Source organism: Ambystoma mexicanum, chromosome 4p (genome assembly GCF_040938575.1).
Source record: "Ambystoma mexicanum isolate Mex_15411 chromosome 4p, UKY_AmexF1_1, whole genome shotgun sequence".
NCBI lineage: Eukaryota > Metazoa > Chordata > Amphibia > Caudata > Ambystomatidae > Ambystoma > Ambystoma mexicanum.
The window spans coordinates 507206345-507228643 of NC_090927.1; the positions used below are offsets into that span (position 1 = coordinate 507206345).

Genomic DNA, 22299 nt, shown 5'->3' on the forward strand with positions numbered 1-22299 from the left:
ATCATGGAATCACCGGCACATCACAACAATGTGGGAGTGTGCAATCCGGCATGCCAGGCAGGGGCGTTGGTAGGTCTGGAAAAGATCAGGGGCTAAGCCAATGTCGGGACTGGCGGGATTCGGGGCTAGCTATAGTCTTTTGGTTGTAGCCCCTGAGCTTCTATCCGGGGCTGCAAACAAAAGACCCGGGGCTATAGCCCTCCTCAGTCCCCCCTAGCAACGCCTCTGATGCTGGGAACGGTGCACCTGGCATGATGGAAAACTGCCATAACCCACTAATCCTGGTGCCACCACCAGCAAAAATGCTGGCGGCACCATTACCAGCGTTTAACTGACAGAAACAACCGCAATGGAAACACAGGGACCAGAAACAACATCATTGCACGAACTGGAAGGATGCTGGCCACCATTTTGAAATCTCAATCCACCTAAAATGACCCACTTTCTGTTGCCACCCGGACACTGTGATGCCGGCATCTTGACTGCAGCTATGAACTCCTGAGTACCTGATGTTCGCAGCGGAAGCCATGATCCAGAGAGCAGGAATTGACTGTTCTCACTGACACCATTCTGGGCAATGCAGAGGAACTGTTTGTTTCTGACAAAAGCTGGAGTATTAAAATCCGGAAAAATGCCATATGGGAGGTGGCGGCACAGAAAGTGTTGGCTGTGAACCCTGATCCACGCACCCAAAGAGATTGCCGCAAGTGGTGGGTCGACCTCCGCCTGAGAGTCAGCAACCTGCTCTCGGCACACAGGAGAGAATGCATGGCCACTGGAAGTGGGACGCCCTCCCCAATGAAGCAGATGGCCTGGGAGGAGAAATTTAGCAGTATGCTGCACTTTGAAGGATTTGAGGGAGTGCAAGCGGCAGAGGCCTGCACAGGCACACATGCAGAGGGCAGTGAGTACATCGTACCATACCAAAACAACTAAACACAGTGGACTGGGAAATGCAGCAAACACTATATGGAGACATGTCCACTTGCCTGCCACCAAACCACATCCAACCCATGGAATTACCAAAATACCATGGCCGTTGCCCAAGGGTACCCAAGAATTGTCACTCAAGACATCCAGTCATCCAAACACATCCAAACACACATATCGCCACATGAGTACTGGTCATGTGCACAAAGCGACAACATGAGAAGCAACATATGCATGAGGCACACACCTGATGAAGGTTGGCGTGCATGCTCCACGAGCAATGTGCCCCCGTACCACACACACACATGCATGCATTAAAGCTGTCCTGACGTCATGACTCCATGTACAGGCATAATGACGAAACTGCATGTTGCAAGGCCGTAGGATGTCACAGAGATAATTAATGACATGCTCATCTCACCCTCACAGGCACCTCATCTGACAGCGAGCATGGTGGACCTACAACATTGCAACCACATGCACAGAGGAGGACGTCCACACCCAGCTCAACCACTGCCAAGGCCATATCGTCCCCAAAACCGCAACCTCCGGGCCCTGAAATCATGCCAGCTGCCTGTGCAGTCCTGCCAGCACCCATGGAGGCACAGCCAGCTGCCCCTGCAGCCCTGCCAGCACCCACAGAGGCACAGCCAGCTGCCCCTGCAGCACTGCCAGCATCCACGGAGGCACAGCCAGCTGCCCCAGTCACACATCTGTCTGGCCTGCCAAGACGGCCACTGCCCGTCCCAACAGCCACCCAGATACGTTGCCACATCCATGGACGACGATGCTGTGAAGGAGGGCAGGGACAGCACAAAGGGGTCCCCGGACCACACCCCTTAACATCATCCTGCCTTCAGCCTATCGGACCTGCACAGCCCATCACTACCACCGATCCCCAGTGTACAGGAAATGGATGCATGCATCCGGAGGGTTGAACTATTTTTATTTTTATTTATTTTTTATATTTATAAAGCACACAACAGCCCAGGGGCACCATGGCGCTGTTACAAGAAGACTACTTAGTTACATTACACATACAGAGGTGTTACATATGCAGATTACATACAGTTGGGTTTTAGATCAAATGGCATTTTTACATGGTATAGTGTGCGTAGCTAACAGTTTTAAAGTTCAGACAAATAGCAGTGTTTAGATGGCTTTACGAAAAACTAGGTGGGAGGTTTATGATCTGAGGTGGCATGGAAGGGAGTTCTATTGCATGGCAGCGATGAAAGGGAAGCTGGAGCCCTCGGCTCTGGCTTGATTGACTTTGGTCACTGTGAGGAGATTTGAGTATGGTGTACTGTTTGGTCTACCTAATGGTGATCTGTTTAATCTCTGTGTTAGGTAGTTAGTGGCTAAGTGATTGTTGCATTTATGGGTAATGGCCAGAGTTTCGAAGAGGATGTGTTCTTTGTTGGGTAGCCAATGGGCCTGTCTACTGGCTGCAGAGATGTGGTCTCTTCTGGGAATGCCAATGGCTGCACGGAGCGCATTGATTTGGATAGATTGGATTTTCACCACATTTCTTACTGATGTGTCAGCAAAGAGAACGTTGCAGTAGTCAAGACGGGATCCTATTATGGTTCTGGCTATGGTGAGGCAGTTTTCCTTAGACAGGAAGGGTCTGGCTGCGTTAAACAGCTTGGACTGGTAGGTTGCGGAAGATGCTATGACTTGCCTAGACATGGAGAGGTTGGAGTCTAAGTAGTCCTCAAGGGTTTTAACTGCCTGGGATAGAGTATTGTCGATCGTAAAGTCAAGGTATTGGCTGTCCAATTTCTTTAGGATTTCAGTGGAGCCCATCATGAGTAGTTAATTTTTTTGTCCCCATTTAGGCACAAACCATTTTCCGCCATCCAGGGTTGGATGGTTGAGTAGGGGCAGCGTTAAGACACTTGGTGTCAGAGTTATAATCACCAGATACGGGGATGAGGACTTATGTGTCATCCGCGTAGTTCATGTATGTGATACTTAGCAAATCCAGAATGTTCAAGAGTTGTTTCGTGAAGATATTCCATAGAGTAGGGAATATGCATGAGCCCTGTGGAACTCTGCATTGGATGGTGTCTGGTTTAGCAGAGGCTTGGTCAGAGTAAACTCTCATTGCCCTACCTTGCAGGAACAATGTGATCCAGGCTGTTGCGATGGGGGAGAAGCGTGCTGTGGAGGAGAGGTGGTGGCAGAGGATGTTATGGTCTACCAAGTCAAAGGCCGCTGACCGGTCCAGGAGGAGGAGTAGGGTAGGTTTACCAGAATCATGGATGTTATACATTCGATTTTTTAAATCAATTAAGGCTGTTTCGGTTCCGTGGCCAGGGAAAAAGCCAGACTAATGGAGTCCGAGGAGGCTGTTAGCTTTGAGGAACTGTTGAACTTGTAGGTACGCTGCTTTGTCCATAATTTTTAGCAAGAATAGCAGCGGTTATGGGTCTGTAGTTACTGGGGGAGGTGGGGTTGAGTGATGGTTTCTTTAAAAGGGGACAAACCCAAGCTTCTTTGAGGCAAGTTGGAACAGATCCTGCCACGAAGGAGGCGTTTATGAAGGCCGTAACTAAGGGTGCGAGTTCGCTAGCACATTTTTTGATGAGACGGGCCGGGCATATCTCACCTTTGCAATTGGATGGTTTGATGGTATTCATGATGATGATGAGATCCTGCTCATTGACCTCCTTGAAGGAGAAGAGCGGGGAAACATACCTTGTTCCATGCGGTGGGAGAAGGGGCGTGGCATGGCGTAGAGACTGTTGGTTGGCTTTGATTTTGCTGTGCAAGGTGTCTAGCCTGAGGAGGAGGGTAGGTGTTTCTAATTCCCTAAAAATGACAAAGATCTCTTTGGTATCGAATTTGGCATTTGCAATTCTTGTGTTGAAGTAGGAGGCTTTGGCTAGGATGATAGCGTTTTTATATTCTTTAGCCACTTTATGAAATTCTGGTTTGACAGAGTCAAGATGGTTTGCTTGCCACGTGGATAGTGCTGTCCGCTTTTTGGAGCGAAGTTCTAGTAATTCAGGGGAGAACCAGGCGTTGGTGTGTTTTGTCTGTTTGGCTTTCCGTGAGGTAAGGGGGCAATGGCATCCACTGCTAGTTTAATAGAAGTGTTGTACGTTTGAGCAAGTATTTCAGGGTCATTAGAGAAGATGTGTCTGAAGGCCGGAATTAGTAGGTAGGGTAGGAGCCTATCTTTGGTGAGTTGGTGAGTGCTCCTAATGAGGGTGGGCCAAAGCAGGCTGGTGTGCTTTTTTGGGAGTGGTGATGTCGAATAGAATAATGTGGTGGTCAGTCCAGGGGGAAGGGGCCTTCGCCTTGATGGTGAGTGGGCAATTTTGGTGACATATCCAATCTAGGGTGCGGCCCTTGATGTGGGTAGGGTGTGAGATGGTGTGTTTAAAGCCTAGGATATCGAAGGCCCAAACTAAAACATGAGGAGATGGCTGGACTCTTGAGGCAGCAGCTTGAGGAGACATGCATGATGTATGAAGCCACCGGCCGGCTCTGTGCCCATGCTCTGGGCCGCTCCACCTGTGCAATGGTCCTGCTGGCATAGAGGGTCCGGGAGGGGAGCAAGACCATCTCTGCACTTGCAGAGTCCCTCACCCTGTAGGCGGCCCTAGAGCACAGGGATTTGCCTGGTTCTGACCCCCTCTCTACCATCACCATGCCTGCCAGCTCCCAACAGTGCAGCCCAAGGCACCGCTCCCTGCGCCTACCAGGGTCACCAAGACAGGGCAAGTCTGGTGACAAGAGGCCACAGAAGTGACCCTGAACAATAGTTCATGTGACACAACTGCATCATAGGGGATGTGTTGGGGAGAGGGTGGTGGGGAGGGGGTGTTGGGGAGGGTGTGAAGTGTGTTTGGAAGGGGTGGTGCAGAGGGTGTGTTTGGTAGGGGATGGTGGGGCACACATTTTGTCTTGTTTGTTTCCTTCCTACCTAATGTAGTTGTGCAAATGCATTTACGTCTGGACATTCATTTTGTGAAGTGGTCTGCTTTATTGTAGTGCTGCATCACATTCAGTGTGTGCCATGGGTTCTTGCAGTTGATGGGTGCTCAAAATAAGTTCTCAATGAGATCCGGCGAGCTGCACACCCATCCCTGACATCCCTGTCTTGGTGTTGTGGCATGTCTACAGCTGCATCCCCGTCACCATCGCCATCAGCGCACATTGTAGCCATGTCAATGTGCAGAGACAGGGGTATGTTCTGCCTGATGCACATATTGTGCAACATTGCACAGGCCAGGACTATCTTGCCCACCTTCACTGGCCTGTTCATTAGTGCCCCCCCAAACAGAGAAGGCACCCAAAACATGGCTTCAACAGACCAAAGGTCTGCTTGATTGTTGTCCGTGTTTGGATATGAGCGCGATTGTAGGCTATTTCCTGCTGTATCTGGAGATCTCTCACTGGGGTCATCAGCCATGGTATTGATAATTGCACTCACCTGCAAGGAATGGGACACTGGAAGGGCTATTACATTCAAGTGACTGGACAGTGCATACATCTAGGGATGTGAGTGTGTGACACATGCATCTGATTCTGTGCACTTGCCGGGCCTCTTTCCTCCTGGTGCATGCTGTGACAGGCAATGTTGGTCAGGCCGTGTGTGCAATCTGTCTCCCAGGGATGGGTTGACCGGGGTGGGTGGGGCTGAGTTGGGATATGCTGGGTATTGTGACATGGCAGTGATGCATTCTGGTACCTGTAGTGCATTGCATGTGCCCGTCCATCCCTGCTCTGATTGTGTTGGTGTGTGTATCCGTTGACACATGTGGTAGATGCCAGTCGTGGCCACCGACCTTTGCATGCCATTTGTGTCCCTGCATTGGCATGGTGGTTGTGGGACATGCACTGGTGCCAGACAACGAATCCCCTCCATGCCCTGGTTCCCATTCGACTAGATGTGTGTGTTGATGCTTTCACTCACCCAATAGCCAGGTCCGATGTCCCCCATAATGTGCATGTACGCATTAAGAGTGCTGTTCCACAGGACCATGGAGTTGTGGGTTGATCCCGGGAAGCGGGCACAGCAGTGGGTGTTAGGTCCGCATCACAGACGACCTGCACATTCAATGAGTGGTACTGCTTACGTTTTCTATACACCTCCTCTGTGGCATGGGCAGCCACAGGATCAATATGTGCGCAGTTCACTGCTCCGAATGCATTAGGCATGCCCGCAAATGAATGGAAGCAGCCCTTGGTGTCGTTGACCCGCGCCTCTGTGGTTGGTAGGGCGATGGGCTGGGACACAGGGCACAGGAGGGCATCCAGGACCTGCAACAGCAGGGTTGAAAATGCAGGTTGCGAGATGCCATGCAGCTCGCCAACTGAGTGTTGGAATCTTCCCATGGCAAGAAAGTGCAGCACTGATGCCACCTTCCACAGGGGTGGTATGGCAGTCTGGATGCCTATGATGCTCTGGATGTCATCCTGGATGATGTCCACAAGGTCCAGGATGGTCTCCCTGTTCAGGCAGTATAGGGTATGAATCTGCCTGTAAGTCAGTGCCCAGGGTGTGGGCCTTGTGCAGGGCACTGGTGCACGCCTCTGGGGAACCACTTGCATCACATTGTTCATCAGCATTTTCTTTCTCATCCTCCTCCACCTTCCCCACTGCCTGTCATCCTGTTGCCACTGATGCAGCTCCTGCTCATAAAGCTGCACTCCTGCATGCAGCTCCTCCAGGTCCACAGCTACTGCTACGAGAGGCAGCATGGTTGTGTTGGCCATTGGTTATGATGAGGGTGTGGTGCTTTTCAGCAATCCTAGTGCTCATTGTGTGCAGCTGGGTGCAGTGGGTGCACCTGTGGCCTCTTCCTCCACACCTGGCCCTGGTTACTGCCTGCCCCACAGTGCTGGTGTTCCTCGCACGGTTTTCCTGGTGGCAACGGCATTTTTGTGCCAGTGTTTCCGGGAAAATTTCTATCATGATGCCACCTTGTTACTGTGGTGCCGGTGTTTCCGGCACGGTTTCCGGATAGTCCCGTAGTTTCCGTTCACTGTGCGATCAGTGCTGGTAGCAAAGGTAATGCTGTTACCGACACACTTGTTACTGGCATTGCCTCGCTTAGTAGTTGCTCCGGAATGAGTGCCGTTAATCGGAATTACTGGCACTTTTATGTCCGGACTGCCACACTTGTAATAACCCCTACTGTATTAAATTACCCCTTTGTCATCCTTAATTTTCTGCACCACATTGGATTGTATCTCCTTTTCGATTAACTGTGTCACTGTGCATCTCAGTCTCTGGTATTGGCGAGCTAATACACATCTACCCAGGAATCGTTACACCCTGTCAGACAACTCCCTGAAGTGTTAAGGGTAGCCGAAATCAAGGCGAGAGTGTCCAGATTCGTCAATGCAGCAAAGTAGTCTTCCAATGTCTTGCGGTGAACCTAGAGCTTGTCCATATGTGATCCAATAGAGCGTAGGACTGCGTCTTCCTTCGAAATACAGATTTCCTTATAAAGCAATTGAAGCTTTCCCAATCAACTGCATACGAACACACTGAATCCTCATTACTCTGAAAAATCTGTTATTTTTTATTTTTATTTAATTTATTTAATTGTTTAATCAACATGAGATGTTAACAATATTACAGCCATGTTTCTTCAGAGTCATAGTAGAGACATCAGTGCCGTTGTGTTATTGTTTGATTATTGCAAAATCTGTTATTTCCTTACATAGGTCAGAGCCAAACACTGGATCTAGCTGATATTGGGGTTTAAATCTGCAGCCGCTGCAAGGGAGCCCTCATGAGGGGATCTCTAAAATCATCTTGATTCATCAAGAGGGTGCAGGCCAGGATTTCACAATCTTGTACCTAATGGGACCGTCTTTACGATAAAAGAAATGAATCTTTTCATGAAGCTGCTGCATGGACTGAAGAGTTCAAGGTAAACTCATGACTCATAGAGCTCGCCAAACCGCGGGATGGTCTTTGAATAGTTAGATACTTTTCTACGAACTTAACTGAACTGTAACACATCCACATGTAGTAAACAATTAAAATCTGCCATGCACTACGAAACGCTGGTGCAGTGTACCTGAGACCCCAGAAATGCTGGCTGTTTTGTGTGTATCCACGATTTTGCTGCAGTGAGATCTGGTTCTTGGTAGAATGGTGCAGTGATCAGGGCCAGGGCACCCTGCACAAAGTAGTGATGTGCTAGTGGATTGTTACCAACTCCCGGCACCACGAATCAGTACCCTGGGATTTTATTTGAGCAAGGACAGCGCATGCACTGGTCCGGGTTACCGTGATGTCTGAGTGGAGGTGGTAGGTGGTAGATGATTGATGGAAAGAATACAGCAGAAGTGGGCTGCAGACACTGAGGGAAGAATGAAGTACCAAAGGAGGTATGGAAGCTAGTAGATAAGATTAAAAATAACAGGCAGTCAGGGCAGAGGAACGGAGAAGCAAGAGTGGTGCCCAAAAGGAACTTCATAGCGCAAGAGATGGAGAAAAGGTAAGGAGCATGCACACAAAAGTGTTGAGACACACTCTCATGAGTGCCTACTGCCAAGATGTAGGAGCAGGTGCAACAATCTCCTTTGTGGGTTGCCATGGCAATGAACAAATGCTGGGCATTGTGCATGCGTCTTGCAGAAACGGGACTCTCCCATGCATGTGCACCACAGGAAAGATGGCGGCACCCACTAGTACAAGGGGACAGAGTAGGCGAACACTGAAGGAACTATGGGTCCCCCCTATCGCACAGCCCATCCAGCACCACGTGAGGTACCGGCGCCAGCTGCCAGGTAGGCCATAGGGTTTCTCTCACCGCAAGACATGGCAAGTGCTGCAGTGGTGGGTGACACTCTGCCTCCCTCCCAAAAGAGCCAGGGTATTCACCTTCCAGAGATAAAGCTGGAACAAGCAACCAATTAATAGGTGGACATGAACGTACAAGGCATGTCTGGTCACATGATGTGTATCCTTTCCAGTGGATCAGTTATTGAAGATGACCCCACCAGTATCGAGATTCACAGATGGTGTTTACCTCATTTTTTAAGTCTCAGTGCACCAAAATCAGGTCTAGACGTTGTCTAGCTATCCAAGGATGATCATGGTGCACTGGTTTCAGTAAGGACACATGGAACACTGGATGGATGGGTCAGGTGTTAGGGAGTTGAAGGTGATAGGCAAAAGAATACAGTAATCTGAAAGGGGTCAACAACTCATGACACAAGTTTCCACAAAGGCAAATTGTGAGTGAACAGCTAATCGCAATCTCTGACCTGGAATGAGGGTTCTGGTGTCCGTTTCTTGTTGCATTGAACAGCTTGGGTGTTCTTTGTCTCAGCCAGTACCAAGGAGGAAGTATCCTATACTTCTTTAAGCCACTGGAGCATGGTGTTGACTGAAGGTAACAGAGTGGTAGAAAAAGGCAACATCGGGTGTAATTTAGGATTGTATCCATAGGTACAGAAGTACGGGCTGACTTTGGTGGCTGAATGTTGACAATCTTTATACGCGACCTCGGCAGTGCCCAAATGAGGGCACCCTTCTGACTGGAGGATGTTGGTGTAGCAATGGAGAAATTGCTATAGAGTCTGGTTGTAAGGGTGTCGAAGAAGGAAGCTGACACAAAGGTGGCATGGTTTTGGTTATAGACTGTTATTGCTGTGTGAAAAAGGTCCTTAAATATCCCTAACTTCTAAGAAGGGTTTCACTACCTAAAAACGAATACTAAAAGGGTCTGTCAGAATGTCCATCCATGTAAATGCCATTGCTCTGTGTCAAAACCCACTTCTATTCCTCACACTATATAACTAAAAGTTAAACTAACAAAACGTTCCTTCTTTAAGGAGAATGGCTCCCTTGTCCTTCTTCTTGAGTAATGTTCAAAAGAGTGTCCTCTCAAACCAAAATTACCAGGGGGGAATGACTCCCTTCCCAGGGCTTGCAAAATGTACTCATTTCTGGCACGACAGTAGAACCAGGAGAATGGCTCACTTATCCTGGTTTGGCTCTGTATACCCTTCAATAGAACTACGGGGAATGACTCCATTCCCCTGGTATGACTTGGTATATGCCACACCAATGCCAGGGAGAATGAATCCCTTCCTCTGGCTTCTTTAGCTCTACTCTCAGTTCAGGACCAAGAGAATACCCCCCTTCTCTTGGTATGCTACGGCACAGTTCAACACAAGGCCAGGGGGGAATGACTCCCTTCCCCTGGTGTCGTTATTAGAACTCCTGATGTGATACCAGGAGAATGACACCCTTCTCCTGGTATGGTTTGATATATTTCTTTCTCAATGTTTTCAACTTCAAGCACACTTAAACTTCAAGCAACAGTCGGAAGTAGCAAATTTGTATAATAGCATCCGCCATCTTGGACTAGTCACCATACCCCAGTCTTCAATCAGTCATAAGTGTAATGCTCCTCAGTATTGCAAGGATCATATTTGCCAAATAGAAAAACCAAATATGCGGTTTTCCTGTGTATAAACAAACTCCATATCAAAGCAGGGATCGCACAATTCCCACTGGTATACATTGCAGAGAATTTCGTCAGTTCCCGTAAGTTTCAAATGCGAAGTGTGGCATACACCCATGTATCTGTACAATACTGAGGGGTTATGAAAGGGCAGCAGGGGAATTGAAATAATAATTGGCGCAGTGCCATTAGTCCGACTTACAAAGTTTCACACCAGTCTGCAGTCTGCAACACAAATGTTGGAACCATAAAACAATCATGAAAAAGACACATGTTTTATGAGGCATCTCCCGAGCATACATGCAGTTAGTTTGTCAGAATTCCACTTGCCTATGCATGAATTTCTTCTGTTCCCTTAAGTTTCAATTGCTAAATCTGGCGGAAAGCTGTGTGTCTTTGCAATGCTGAGGGGCTATCCATCATGTTTATCCTATTTCCAATAGTTCATCTGACAAGAAGGACTCCCATATATATATATATATACATATATATATATATATATATATGGGACGCATGAGTCATTATTAACACTCTAGTAGTCTGCTTATCTAACCAACAATAGGTACGGATGAATACATACTTGGTACATTTGAAAGCTCTAGTTTGACATTCAGTTTGCTCATGTCTACTTCTAAAAATACAGCCAACAGATGATTCCCACATTCTTTTAAGCATGATTGTTTGGTAGCATTCAGCTAGTCTACATGTCTTTCCAGTAGTTAGTGAACACGTGTGGATTCTAGGCAAGTTCCCACCCTTCAGTCATATATTACAACTTACAGAAAAACATCAAATTCGTGGTCAGAGTTCAAGCCATGAGGGAATTTATAGATTAGTTTAGCATCTGATTTTCTTATTTTAAGCTTGCAACCACCTCCTCTCTTGGATGTTGTAACAGTCAAAAGTCCCACAAACCTCAGATCCTCTTTCTTGTCCATTTGGTGTTTTTTCTGCCATTGTTAGGCCAACCGATATTTTACTTCCTGGCTGCCAATGGTACTCAGATGTTCCTGTATCCTTGTCTTGAGCTCCCTTATGGTGCTGCCAATGTAGATAAGTCGGCAAACACAAATGATACAATACACCACGTATTTCGTTCTGCAATTGATGAACTGTCAAACCTTTGTGAGAATTCAAATGTCCAAGTTCTACTCTATTGGTGTTCAATACATATGGACAAACCAAACAGCTGCCACATTTATGTAGCCTGACTGTTTGACCCAATTTTAAACAATTGATATGATTTCAAAGTTGGAGCTTTATTGTAGGTAATACTAGGCTTGTCCTCCACCCAATCTTTCAAATCCTTATCAATCAGAAGTAAGTGCAAATGTTTCTGAAGGATGCCACACAACTTACGGCTGTGTGCATTGTACTTAGTAATAAAGCGAAGCTTGTTAGTGTTAATTGAACATGCTTTATCCTTAGGTGTCAAGAGTGAGGATCTGTTGATTGTGGCCACACTTTGCTCTGTATTATCTAGAATTACCCTAGGATAACCTCTGGACAGAAATCTGGCTCATAATTTGGTGCATTTCTTGAAACACAAAGAACTCTGACTGCAGTTACGTTTTGCTATAATGTATTCTCCTTTTGGGATGTTGGTGATGACTGTTTCCCTGTGACAACAGCTTGCATGTAATACTGAGCAGTCGATGTCCTGTGTGTATAAGTGTGGAAACCCATTGGTTTGATGCTGATATTGAGATCCAAGAAATCAATACTAGATCTGCTTGTTGTACAAGTGAAAGTAATTCCCTGCCTGCTAGCATTCAAATATGGCCCAAAGTCAACCACAAATCTTCAGAAACCCTCCAAATCATGATCACATCATCGATATATCTGCCCCATAAATGTATCAATGGCTTAAATTCCTGATCCACTAGGGCACATGTCTGGTTGAATTGGTGCATGAACAAATTGTCTAGGGCTGGGGCATAGATTGCTCCGATACCAATCGCAACTGTCTGTTTGTAAAACTGCCCATTAAACAAGAAAACATTATTACTCATAGAGAACGCTAACCTTTTTTTTTAGCATTTGTATGTGGGTATGGAAGGAGGCAGATTGGTGTTGATATGTATAGTCAATGCTCTCTATGGCGAAATCATGTCTGACAGATGCATAAAGAGATTTAACATCCAGGGTGACAAAAATACAGTCAAATTCCCAAACCAGGCTTTCCAATATTTGTAGAATGTGCATAGTTTCGCGCAAGCAAGGATCAAGGTGGCCTCTTTTTTTAGTGCATTATTGATGAGAGAGTGGTTCAGTAACACATCATATGCCACTTATTATGGATCTTCCCTCTGGTATACATTCAAAAGATGTATTTATCTTAGGTAGAAAATATATTGTGGGCATAGTGAGGTGCTCCACTAGCAGATATATCCTCTCCTCATCTGTCAGCAGGCCTGGCCTGTGCCAATTATTGATGAGATTCAATGTAGATAATTACATGGGCTTGGTTGGATTAGATGTTAGTCTCATATAACAGCCTGTGAGATTCAGATGGTTATCAGCCATTTCAATATAATCTTCCCTGTTGAGCACCACACTGTTGCCCCTTGTCTCCTCCCTGGATGATCAGTTTATGATGCATTGTTAGCTTGTGCAAGGCTTCTTTTTGTTTATTTGGTAATCTAGATTTTGGCTTACAAATGGTAGCTTTAGCTTTGTCTTCTAAAAGATGTTTGTCCCTAGTAGCTGCTTTTTGGAATATGTCAATCGCATTATATCCCTGAAGATTGGGGGTGAATTTGGATTTGCTCCCCATTCCTGGAATTGTAATATTCTGCTGTTCAATGTTCAGGGTACTCATCAACTCTTAAATTGATAAATCCTGAGTGATTTCGCTTGCTTCCAAGGATAGAAGCAAATGTGTGGATGCAATATTCTCGCTGATAATATCTGAGATTGGTAATATGAGTTCTGGTGAGACATATTCCATTACTTTTTTAGCAAATCATTTCTTTAATTTCGGTTTTCAGTTAAATTTAAGTCATTGGTGGATGAAGGTGCAAAGGAAAAACCTTTGTTAAGCAAAAATGTTTCTTCTGATGAAAGGTTATCAGAAGAGAGATTAAAAACCAAGGTATTCACCTCCCCTGCCTCTGCTGCCTCAGATGCCAGGATCTTGTGGCACATCTGTCTGGCTCTGGATCAATTTTTCTTGGCATATTACCCTCCTCTCCTGCCTCTCATCTCTTGCCCTGTGTTACAATATCTTCCTCTAAGGAGTCTTGAAATCTCACCTGTTTGATCTCCGGTTTCCCCTTTTGTACCTTTGGATTTGATCTAAAAAAGTTGAAGTGATTGAACCTAATTTATCAGTAACACTTAGTATTGGAAGACTTGTGACTCGCCCTGTGCTCCTTTCACCATGCGTATCTGGATCACTATCAATGTCGGAGCTAGCTGGTGAGGAAGCCGCACTACTTTCACAGGATTTAAAGGGATCATCATATTTTGGTTAGTAGGTAAACGTCCTATCGTCCCTATAGTCTTTGTCGTCTTGAGAACCATTTCCTAGATTTCCTTAGTTTTACTTCATCTTGAAGTTGCCTGAGAATGGTATATATACTTTTGTGGTTCTTATCTTTGGAGGTTGTTTTTGCCTCCATGTAATCAATTTCTTTTTTAAGAATGTCAATGTGTGCTACAATTGTCTCATGTTCTCCTTTCGCATGTTCAACCAACAGTTGAATCATTGTCTTGGAGCTAGCAATAACATTTTCTTTCCATTTAATGGCTAAATCACTATCTTGAAGATTTTCAAAATCAGGTAGGATCAATAGTCTAACACCCATAGGGATTTTATCTTGATCAAGGTATTATTTAATGGTGAGCTTCTCCCAAAATGTGTTTATCTCTTTAATACTGAGTCTTCTAATCTGATGAATGGAGATCTTCAACATTCCTGAAAGCATGTGATCTAGAGCCCTGTGGGACAAATGGGGTTTTGCTATCCTGATCTCTAGTGAGAATATACTCAGCAGTTTGTTCCATGTTGGAAACTGGGTGTAACCCGTAGCAGCAGCAGTGTTCGATACTGAGAAAGTATAGGAACGGAAATGGACACTTAGATGCTGAACCTACTAATCTTGGAAACAGCAACTAATATATTCATATAATGTTATAAGATACCAAACAAGTGTGCAGTGGGTGACTGAGAAAAAATGAGTCCCCGTGCCCAACTGAACTCTGCAGTAACAAGGTTAGATGGACGGTGTCACACTGCGCTGACTTGCAACAGATTTATTGACAAAGCATAAATGTTGCAGGTACTGATCCCATGTACAATGTTCTGAGAAACACAGCCCACACTCGTTTCGACCCTTCGGGTCTTTCTCTAGTGTGTACACATGCTAAGCATGAGATACAAAAATAGATCCAAATAAACACCAACCGGCATTCCATTGAACAGCATTCAATCATATGGGATTGTTATAGTGAGGCAGTACATATAATAGAGGACCAAATATACATCAACCAACATTCCATTGTCCAGCATTAATAAATGTTGGAATATTGCAAAAAAGCCTGAGAAAAAATACATTTGTAATGAAAAATCATAATCCCAATGTTTTGACAATATTTGTATAATCACACGACAAGCATGAACAAAATAAAGTCAAGGAGGGGATCAACTACAGGCAAGAAAAACACAAAATGAAATAAAGTAGCATTAATAGGTTTGTTATAGTATAAAGCACAATATTTTTACCATAAACCGTATCAGAAATAACACAGGGCAAGAGCCAGATCAATTCACCCATGTGGGCATGACTCACACAACTGTGATCCCTCCCCATGAGGTCCTCCCGCATTGAACCACTGCTAGGGGGACTATTGGGTAGCCGCCTCACCTCCCTAGCCCCATGAGAAGGGGCTCCTTGTTGGGGAGAAGTGACGACACCTTGTGAATCATCACATACTGCAGTCCAGAAATGGGACAGAAACTGCGGACTCTGATACAACACAATCATGTCAGGCAATGCGTGTAGTCGATATATGTCATGGATCAACACATGGGCCATCTAAACTGAGATAGGGACATTAGGTTAAGGAATGAAGTGTGCCAGTTTTCTGAATCAATCAATGACCACCAAAATGAACATGTTACTAAGGACTCGAACTGAGAAAAGAACTCTGACCATCGTGCTTGACGTCTGCTGATGAAGGTCAAGGAGCACATGTGCTGTAAATGACGGTTATCTGTATGGACTTCTACTGGGTGCCGACTACCCAAGAGGGGATGACGCCATTCCTTTAATCTTCTTTTAAGGCCAAACGTTCCTTTCAATAACAGCATGGTTATTTTCTCTGGTCGACGACTGTCTGCAATGGTAAGCGGTCAAGTCTGCATGCTTGGTTTCAGAGTTCCATTGCTGTAGGACAGCTCCCACTGTGTTAGCAGAGGCATTGGCCTCCATTATAAAGGGATGTTCATTATCTGGATGCTGAAGAATAGGGGCCTTGAATCCACAAGGGTAGCACTGTTAAGCTAAGCTGGGGATGAAGGGCATCATTATCAGGGAATGTGTGAACTAAGAAATGTGTGATGAATTATATTATAAAAAAGATTTATATAGTGTCTTTCATTTGTTGTCAAAGGTAATCAACATGAACAACGTATACCATATTGTACATGGACATTCAGACACAAACAATCTATATTTACCTTACCCCCGAGAAGTTTAATGACTCGTGAACATGTTGGCATAATCACTGGCACTTGTCAAAATATGCAGACCGTAGCCACACTTTCAGAGGTAATAGAAAATTATCCTTCAGTAAGTGAACAGTTCAAATGGCAGTTGCTCTGCATACATAAATACATGGATGCGTACCTTATCAACAGCCTCAAATTCTTCCTCAGAAGAAGTATGTCCGATTCTATTGTTTCTTGGGTAAAACTCGGGTATCTCTTCTGCATAGAAAAAACAGAACATTAGAACAGCTCTCTAAATGTAGGTGTTCTTAATATGGTACATTATAGAGAGAAAACAGAATTATACTCTTTGGTTATGACTTAAAGACATGTGGCTTTGCTAAGTCTGCCTATATCACTGCGCTCACTCCAACCTCTTTCAACCGATTGGCCCAGGTTTAAGGCTGAGCACCAGTGTTGGTGGAGTTCTTTATTTCTCTTAGGTGAGTCCAAATCATCTTATTTCTCCTTTTTACTCCATTACACATTGGATATTCTGAGGCATGCAGGCTTTCCAACCTATTGCTTGATTTGCTCAACATCTACTTAAACCAACTTCCCTTCATGTGTCAATCCTTCATCCTCACCTGCTAAATCTATGTCTGAGATACCAAAATCATTCTCAGACACCACTATTGACTCAAATGCCTACTTGAAGTTGACTACTGGATAGACCTTGAATTCATGCAAGACAGCCATTATAACTGGTGGAAAATGACTATCACCCATCTTCCGTGTGGCAGGTTGGGATGGGCACTATTGTACCATTATTTTCTTGGGAGACCTAGCAATGGCAGGTTTTGTAATATGCCTGCACTGAGCTACATTATCTATGCCCTGCTCTGTTTTGAAGTGCTATACTCAGTTAGGTTTTGATATACTGCACTGTGTTATTTTATGTTACACATGTCATGTTTTAAGCTGTAGAAACATGTTGTGTAATGTCTTGTTCTTGTGGGATCAATGTAGTATTTCCCAAAGCTAAATGCATTTTAACTAGAATCTACCTCGGCAATACTGTATCTACACATTCACTCCTTTTTCCAGAAGGTGGGGGTATGATGTTGGTTCCCTTTTATCATAGCTGGTAAGGTCATGTAAAACTATGTTGAGGTTTCATTATAATGTATTGCTTTAAATTACACATTTCCAAGTGCCTTTGAATCAGCCATAAGACAGCAGGTAGCAACCCCTTAAACATGAAAAAAGGTTGAAGGGTAGACCCCTGTTTTGACTTAATATGTACATCCTAAGGCCCTGTCTGCTCCCTGTCCGCTGCCTGGACGGGTCATCCCCCCCCTTCACCCAATATTATTACAAGGTAGCTGATGTGATCCCTGGCTCCTTTGAGTCCACTGAAAATCTTTGTGACACTTTCACCTTCCTGTAATGCTTCTTACAAATCTGACTGTTCCTTCATCACTCAGTTGCACCTGGACTCCCACTCTCATTACCTCTAGCTGTGCTCATTGGCTGTACTGTGTTTTTATTCTGCCCTGCTCATTTTGAATCTAGCTGTGCCCAGTGACTGCACCGTGTTTTCATTCTGTCCTGCTAATTTCAAATCTAGCTGTGCCCAGTGGCTGCACTGTGTTTTACTGTGTCCTGCTAATTTCCAATCTAGATGTGCCCACTGGCTGCACTGTGTTGTTATTCTGTCCTGCTAATTTCGAATTTAGCTGTGCCCAGTGGCTGCACTGTGTTTTTATTCTGTCCTGCTAATTTCGAATATAGCCGTGCCCAATGGCTGCATTGCATTTATTCTGTCCTGCTGATTTCTAATTTAGCTGTGCCCAGTGGCTGCATTGTGTTTTATTCTGTCCTGCTGACTTCAAACTTAGCTGTGCCCAGTGGTTGCATTGTGTTTTCATACATTCTGTTGTTCCTGGTCTTGTTCTATCTTTCCTGCTTGCACCCCCCGTTCTCTCCCCCAGTGTCTCCACCACCACTCCATCTGCCCTTCTCTCATTTCCATCCCACTCCCTTCCTCTCCTCCTTCCTCCATTTCACCTATGGTGCTCTCTGTTTCTCCTATCTTCTCCAACTGTTTCTCTACCGACTATCCTAACCTTCTCACTAAGTCTGGCAGGAAGAAGTTCAAAAAGGACATCTTGGTCTCCAACCCAGGCCTTCCTATCGTTGATACCTACACCAGCGCTTCCACCAGACAGACCCTCACCGGCATTCTCTTTGTTGTTCCTTTGCCAGACCTATGGACCCTTCATATGGTCTCTGTGCTCTCACCTTACTCTTCCTCTCCCATTAATGGCGGCATCCGTTGGGAGGCCCTCCTGGCTTCCTTCCCTCAGGCTAACCTCCTCCTCTTTGATAGACACTTCCCATGCCTTATCAATTTCCTTTCCTCTCCTGCTCTCCCCTCTCTCCCTTCTTCAGCGTCCTTTCCTACACCTTCTGCCACTTCTCTCGCGCCCTCTTCCTCCTCCTCGACTACCTTGCCCTTTCCTCCTATCTCCTCTGCCCTCAGGCTCCTTCTACACCTCTGCAGGGAGTACCTCTGGTTTGTACCCCTCCCGAAGTCTCTCCTCTGACATCTGCCGTCTCATGGAACAACTCGACCTTGATGTCCTTTGTCTCACCGAGACATGGTTCATGACCAGCTCTGTCATGAGCTTTGACACTCTTCTTCCTGATGGCTACAAGATCCTCTCCGCACCCAGACATAACTGTGCCGGGGGCGGGGGGTAGCCTTGATCTTCCCGGAGTTGATTCTTGCCTCTATCATTCCTATGCAGGCGTACTCCTCCTTTGAATGCGTGGTCTGTAGGATTTCTCTCTCCCCCTGGCCACTCTCTCATAGTGGCTACTATCTACCGGCCACCTGGTCAGATCACCCATTTCCTCTCCGAGTGGGTGGACTACTCTTCCTCCCTGCTTGCATCTACCACTCAACTCCTCCTCCTTGGAGACTTCAAAATCCACCTGTATACTCTTTTGCCCTGTCACAGGACTCTTTTGCAACCTTTGTGATTCTCTCTCTCTTTCCATTCTTCGCTCTGGCCCAACTCACTCTGCAGGGCACACTCTTGATGCTCTGATCTCCTCAGACCTCCCCAATCTAACCCTTGGTTGCAGGAATGAACCCAAAGGTGATTGGCCGGATGGCTGTCCTTCCAGGACAGCCACCCTGCTGTGTGAGTGACAGCTAGGCTGCAAATGAATGGAAGAAATCTGCATAAAAGGCAACGCTTTTTGCTTGGAAGGCAGAGGCAACCACTGGACAAAGGAATCCGAAGAAGAACTTGCAAGAGACGCCGGTTGCAACTCCTGGACCATTGGTTTGCCCGGTGAAGCCCTGCTGCTGTGCTGAAGCTCCGAATTCGTCTCGACTAGAGAAGCTCTGCTTTTCCCCTTGGATTGGTGGGACCAATCAACCCCAAAGTGAACTCATCTGGACGTCCTCTCAGAGCTGGCTGTACTTCCATTACTGCTGCAGGCACCAAAGTGCCTGGAGAGGAACACCAGACAGAGTGCATTGCTTTTAAGTAAGACCTGAGCTCCAGGAAGATCCTCCGGACTCCCTTAAACCAGGACTGACCAAGCCTGCGCCACCTCAACAGAGGGCTGGACCCCAGATGCCAGGAAAGTCCATAGCGGTATCCGAGAGACTGCGGTGGTGCTATCTGCGAGAGATGCGAGGAGCTGAAACCGCAAAGTGCTGCTGATCTGAAGTTTACCCATTGCTGGCGCCGACCTTCCAGTCGTAGTGCTGGAGTGCCCAGACCTCCTCCGTCTTGTCCCCACAACTGAGGCCCAGGAACAGAGGATCTGCAGACCTACACAGGAACAGAATCCAGCTGGGAGCAGTTTTTCTTCTAACCAAAGGTACTGTAAAACTAAGAGGACTTACCTCTTATCGTGTAGTGGGCTGGGTCATAGACTTGTCTTTGTTGCCTTGTAGAGTTGCTTGCAGCTTTGCCCCTCACAAGCCTGCCAGCTTGTAGCCCTTCAGTGATTTAATTTCTACAAACTTTTCTAAAACCATTGTGCAAGACTTTTACTTACCTGCAAGAATATCTCCAGCTCCCCTAGACTTTGCTCAACTAACATTGGCCCTCCTGGCTCCCCTGAGAGACTCTCCTTACCTCTGACCTGGTGCTTTTGTCTTTCCCCCAGGAAAGGGTTAATTTACTTTGCATTGGAGGGTTCCAAGAGTACTTACCAGTTTATGAATTATTTGTTAACCTTTTTTTTATTCCCCTATCTAACCTTTGCACCAAACTAAGTATGGCTTTAAATCTACCAGTGATATATCAATGTCCACAGTGTCCTAGCTATTTAAGTCACCTGAGGGTGTAGGAAGTGTCTCTGTGCCATCCCCAATGGGTATCATCTGATTAGAGAAACTAAGAGTGTGTTTTGAAGTATATTTTAAAGTGTTACATGCTTTGCTCCCTTCTAAAGAAGGCTTATTCAACTGAATAAATTAGTAATTGTTTAATCAAGAAACCTTGAGTGTAAGAGTTTATTTGAATACTTGACACTGTGAACCTCTGTGTAAGAACCCTACTGCTCACATTGACCACTCTTGAGATAATCCCGAACCACGGTGCGCTATTCGCCCCTATTCAGATTGGCTAACCACCCCACCACCCAGAAGTATTGTGAAGCACTCACCAGGCGCTACAATCCTACATAGGATCAACTACCATTGTCCTGCCTTGATAAAGATTGCGGTCGAAACACGTGTTGGCTCCCCTCTCACCTGTACCTAGCATGCTCTGCTAGGCTTCTGGTTTATGTGTGTAACAACATTAAAACCTTCACTGATGACAACAAGTCAGGGGTTTTGCTCCATTATTTCAATATCCAAGAACTAAGTAATTCACGGCTACAACCAACGGTTAAGAACCACCCACCAGCGCCATTACTTAACAAGGTTTGTCAAACCACCCAGAAACTCACACATTGGGAACTTTGGAGTATTGGTTCCCAGACAAATCATGTGCCTGGATGCAGGTCGCATTACAGCTAATACCTAATCTTACCAGTTAGCGCAGGGGTCCGCCATCCTCTAAACTCCAATCAACTGTACCCACTCTTGAGATAAGCATGGCTGCTCAGCCACACTACCAACCTGTGTAGTACAGACTTATGCCAAAGGTTGGGTTACCTCTTGCCAGGAGGACAAGGTTGGTGTAATCTCCCAAAAGGTACTGCCCACAATCTTGCCTAACACCTCTTCCCAAGAAACCCTGAGCCAACCTCTCCCTTCTGGCTATCGCCCAATTTCTATCACTCCTTTCCTGGGCAAACTCCTGGAAAAGCTGGCCATCCCCCAACTTAATCTTCACACTGAATCTATTGGTTATCTCCATGACCATCGGTCTGGCTTCAGAGCAGCAAGAAGCTTGGAAACTGCTCTCCTGAACATCCGTGAAGACCTGCTCTCCCACCTTGATTCTAATCTTCCCTCTGTCCTCATCCTACTTGATCTCTCTTCTGCCTTTGATATGGTCAACCATGACATTCTGCTCAACCGGCTCCGTGATAACCTGGGTATCACCGATCAGGCTCTGGTCTGGCTGACTTCTTTTCTCTCCGACCCTCCCATGTCCAACTTGGGGCCTTCCTCTCCTCTATCTCTCTCTCCACCTGCGGTGTTCCCCCAGGGTCCAACCTTGGCATCCTAGGGAAGTAAGTAAAAGGGCTCTGTGTCTGTGTTTTCTTGGGCATAGCTTCAGCATGCCCCAGCTCATCATGCATTGAGTAAATGCCATACATACCCCCTGGTGCAGCAAACACATCTTCTCCAGCTATCTCTCCTTTTGGCTCTGCCCCCCTTAGAATATAGTTGAGTCCCACAATAAATGTTGTCCATTTGTACAGATAGCACCTTCAACTTTTTCTTGTCATGCCTTCCCTTGCCTTCATTCCAACTATCTACTCGACTTTGCTCCGCCCCTTCCACTGCTAAATGTTCTATCATACTCGTCCTTCTCGTCCTTTGGCTCTCTGACAGGCAAAATCACGTTGATGCCATAAACTAGGGCAGGAAGCGCTATATAAACGCAAGATAATTGAACAGAACTCTGTAGCACCATAAGACGAGCAATGCAATAGAAAATATAGGGCTCATCCTAGACTCGAGTCTCGTTTGCCCTTTGAATCAATTCAGTAGTCAGGCAGGCCTCCCTTTGGCTGCTAAATGTCCTAAAGAAAATGTTCACTTCAGACCACAATGGCACT

General features: G+C 45.9%; 1 protein-coding gene across 4 annotated transcripts in view; it reads right to left on the reverse strand.

Annotated features, from left to right (window-relative positions):
• ALLC (allantoicase) overlaps window positions 1–22299 on the reverse strand; it is a 729391-nt gene that overhangs the window by 430241 nt on the left and 276851 nt on the right. For all 4 annotated transcript variants that reach the window (XM_069605010.1, XM_069605008.1, XM_069605009.1 and 1 more), the window contains one exon: window positions 16232–16311. In XM_069605010.1, the coding sequence (XP_069461111.1) occupies window positions 16232–16311 (80 nt within the window). The remainder of the gene's footprint in view (window positions 1–16231; window positions 16312–22299) is intronic.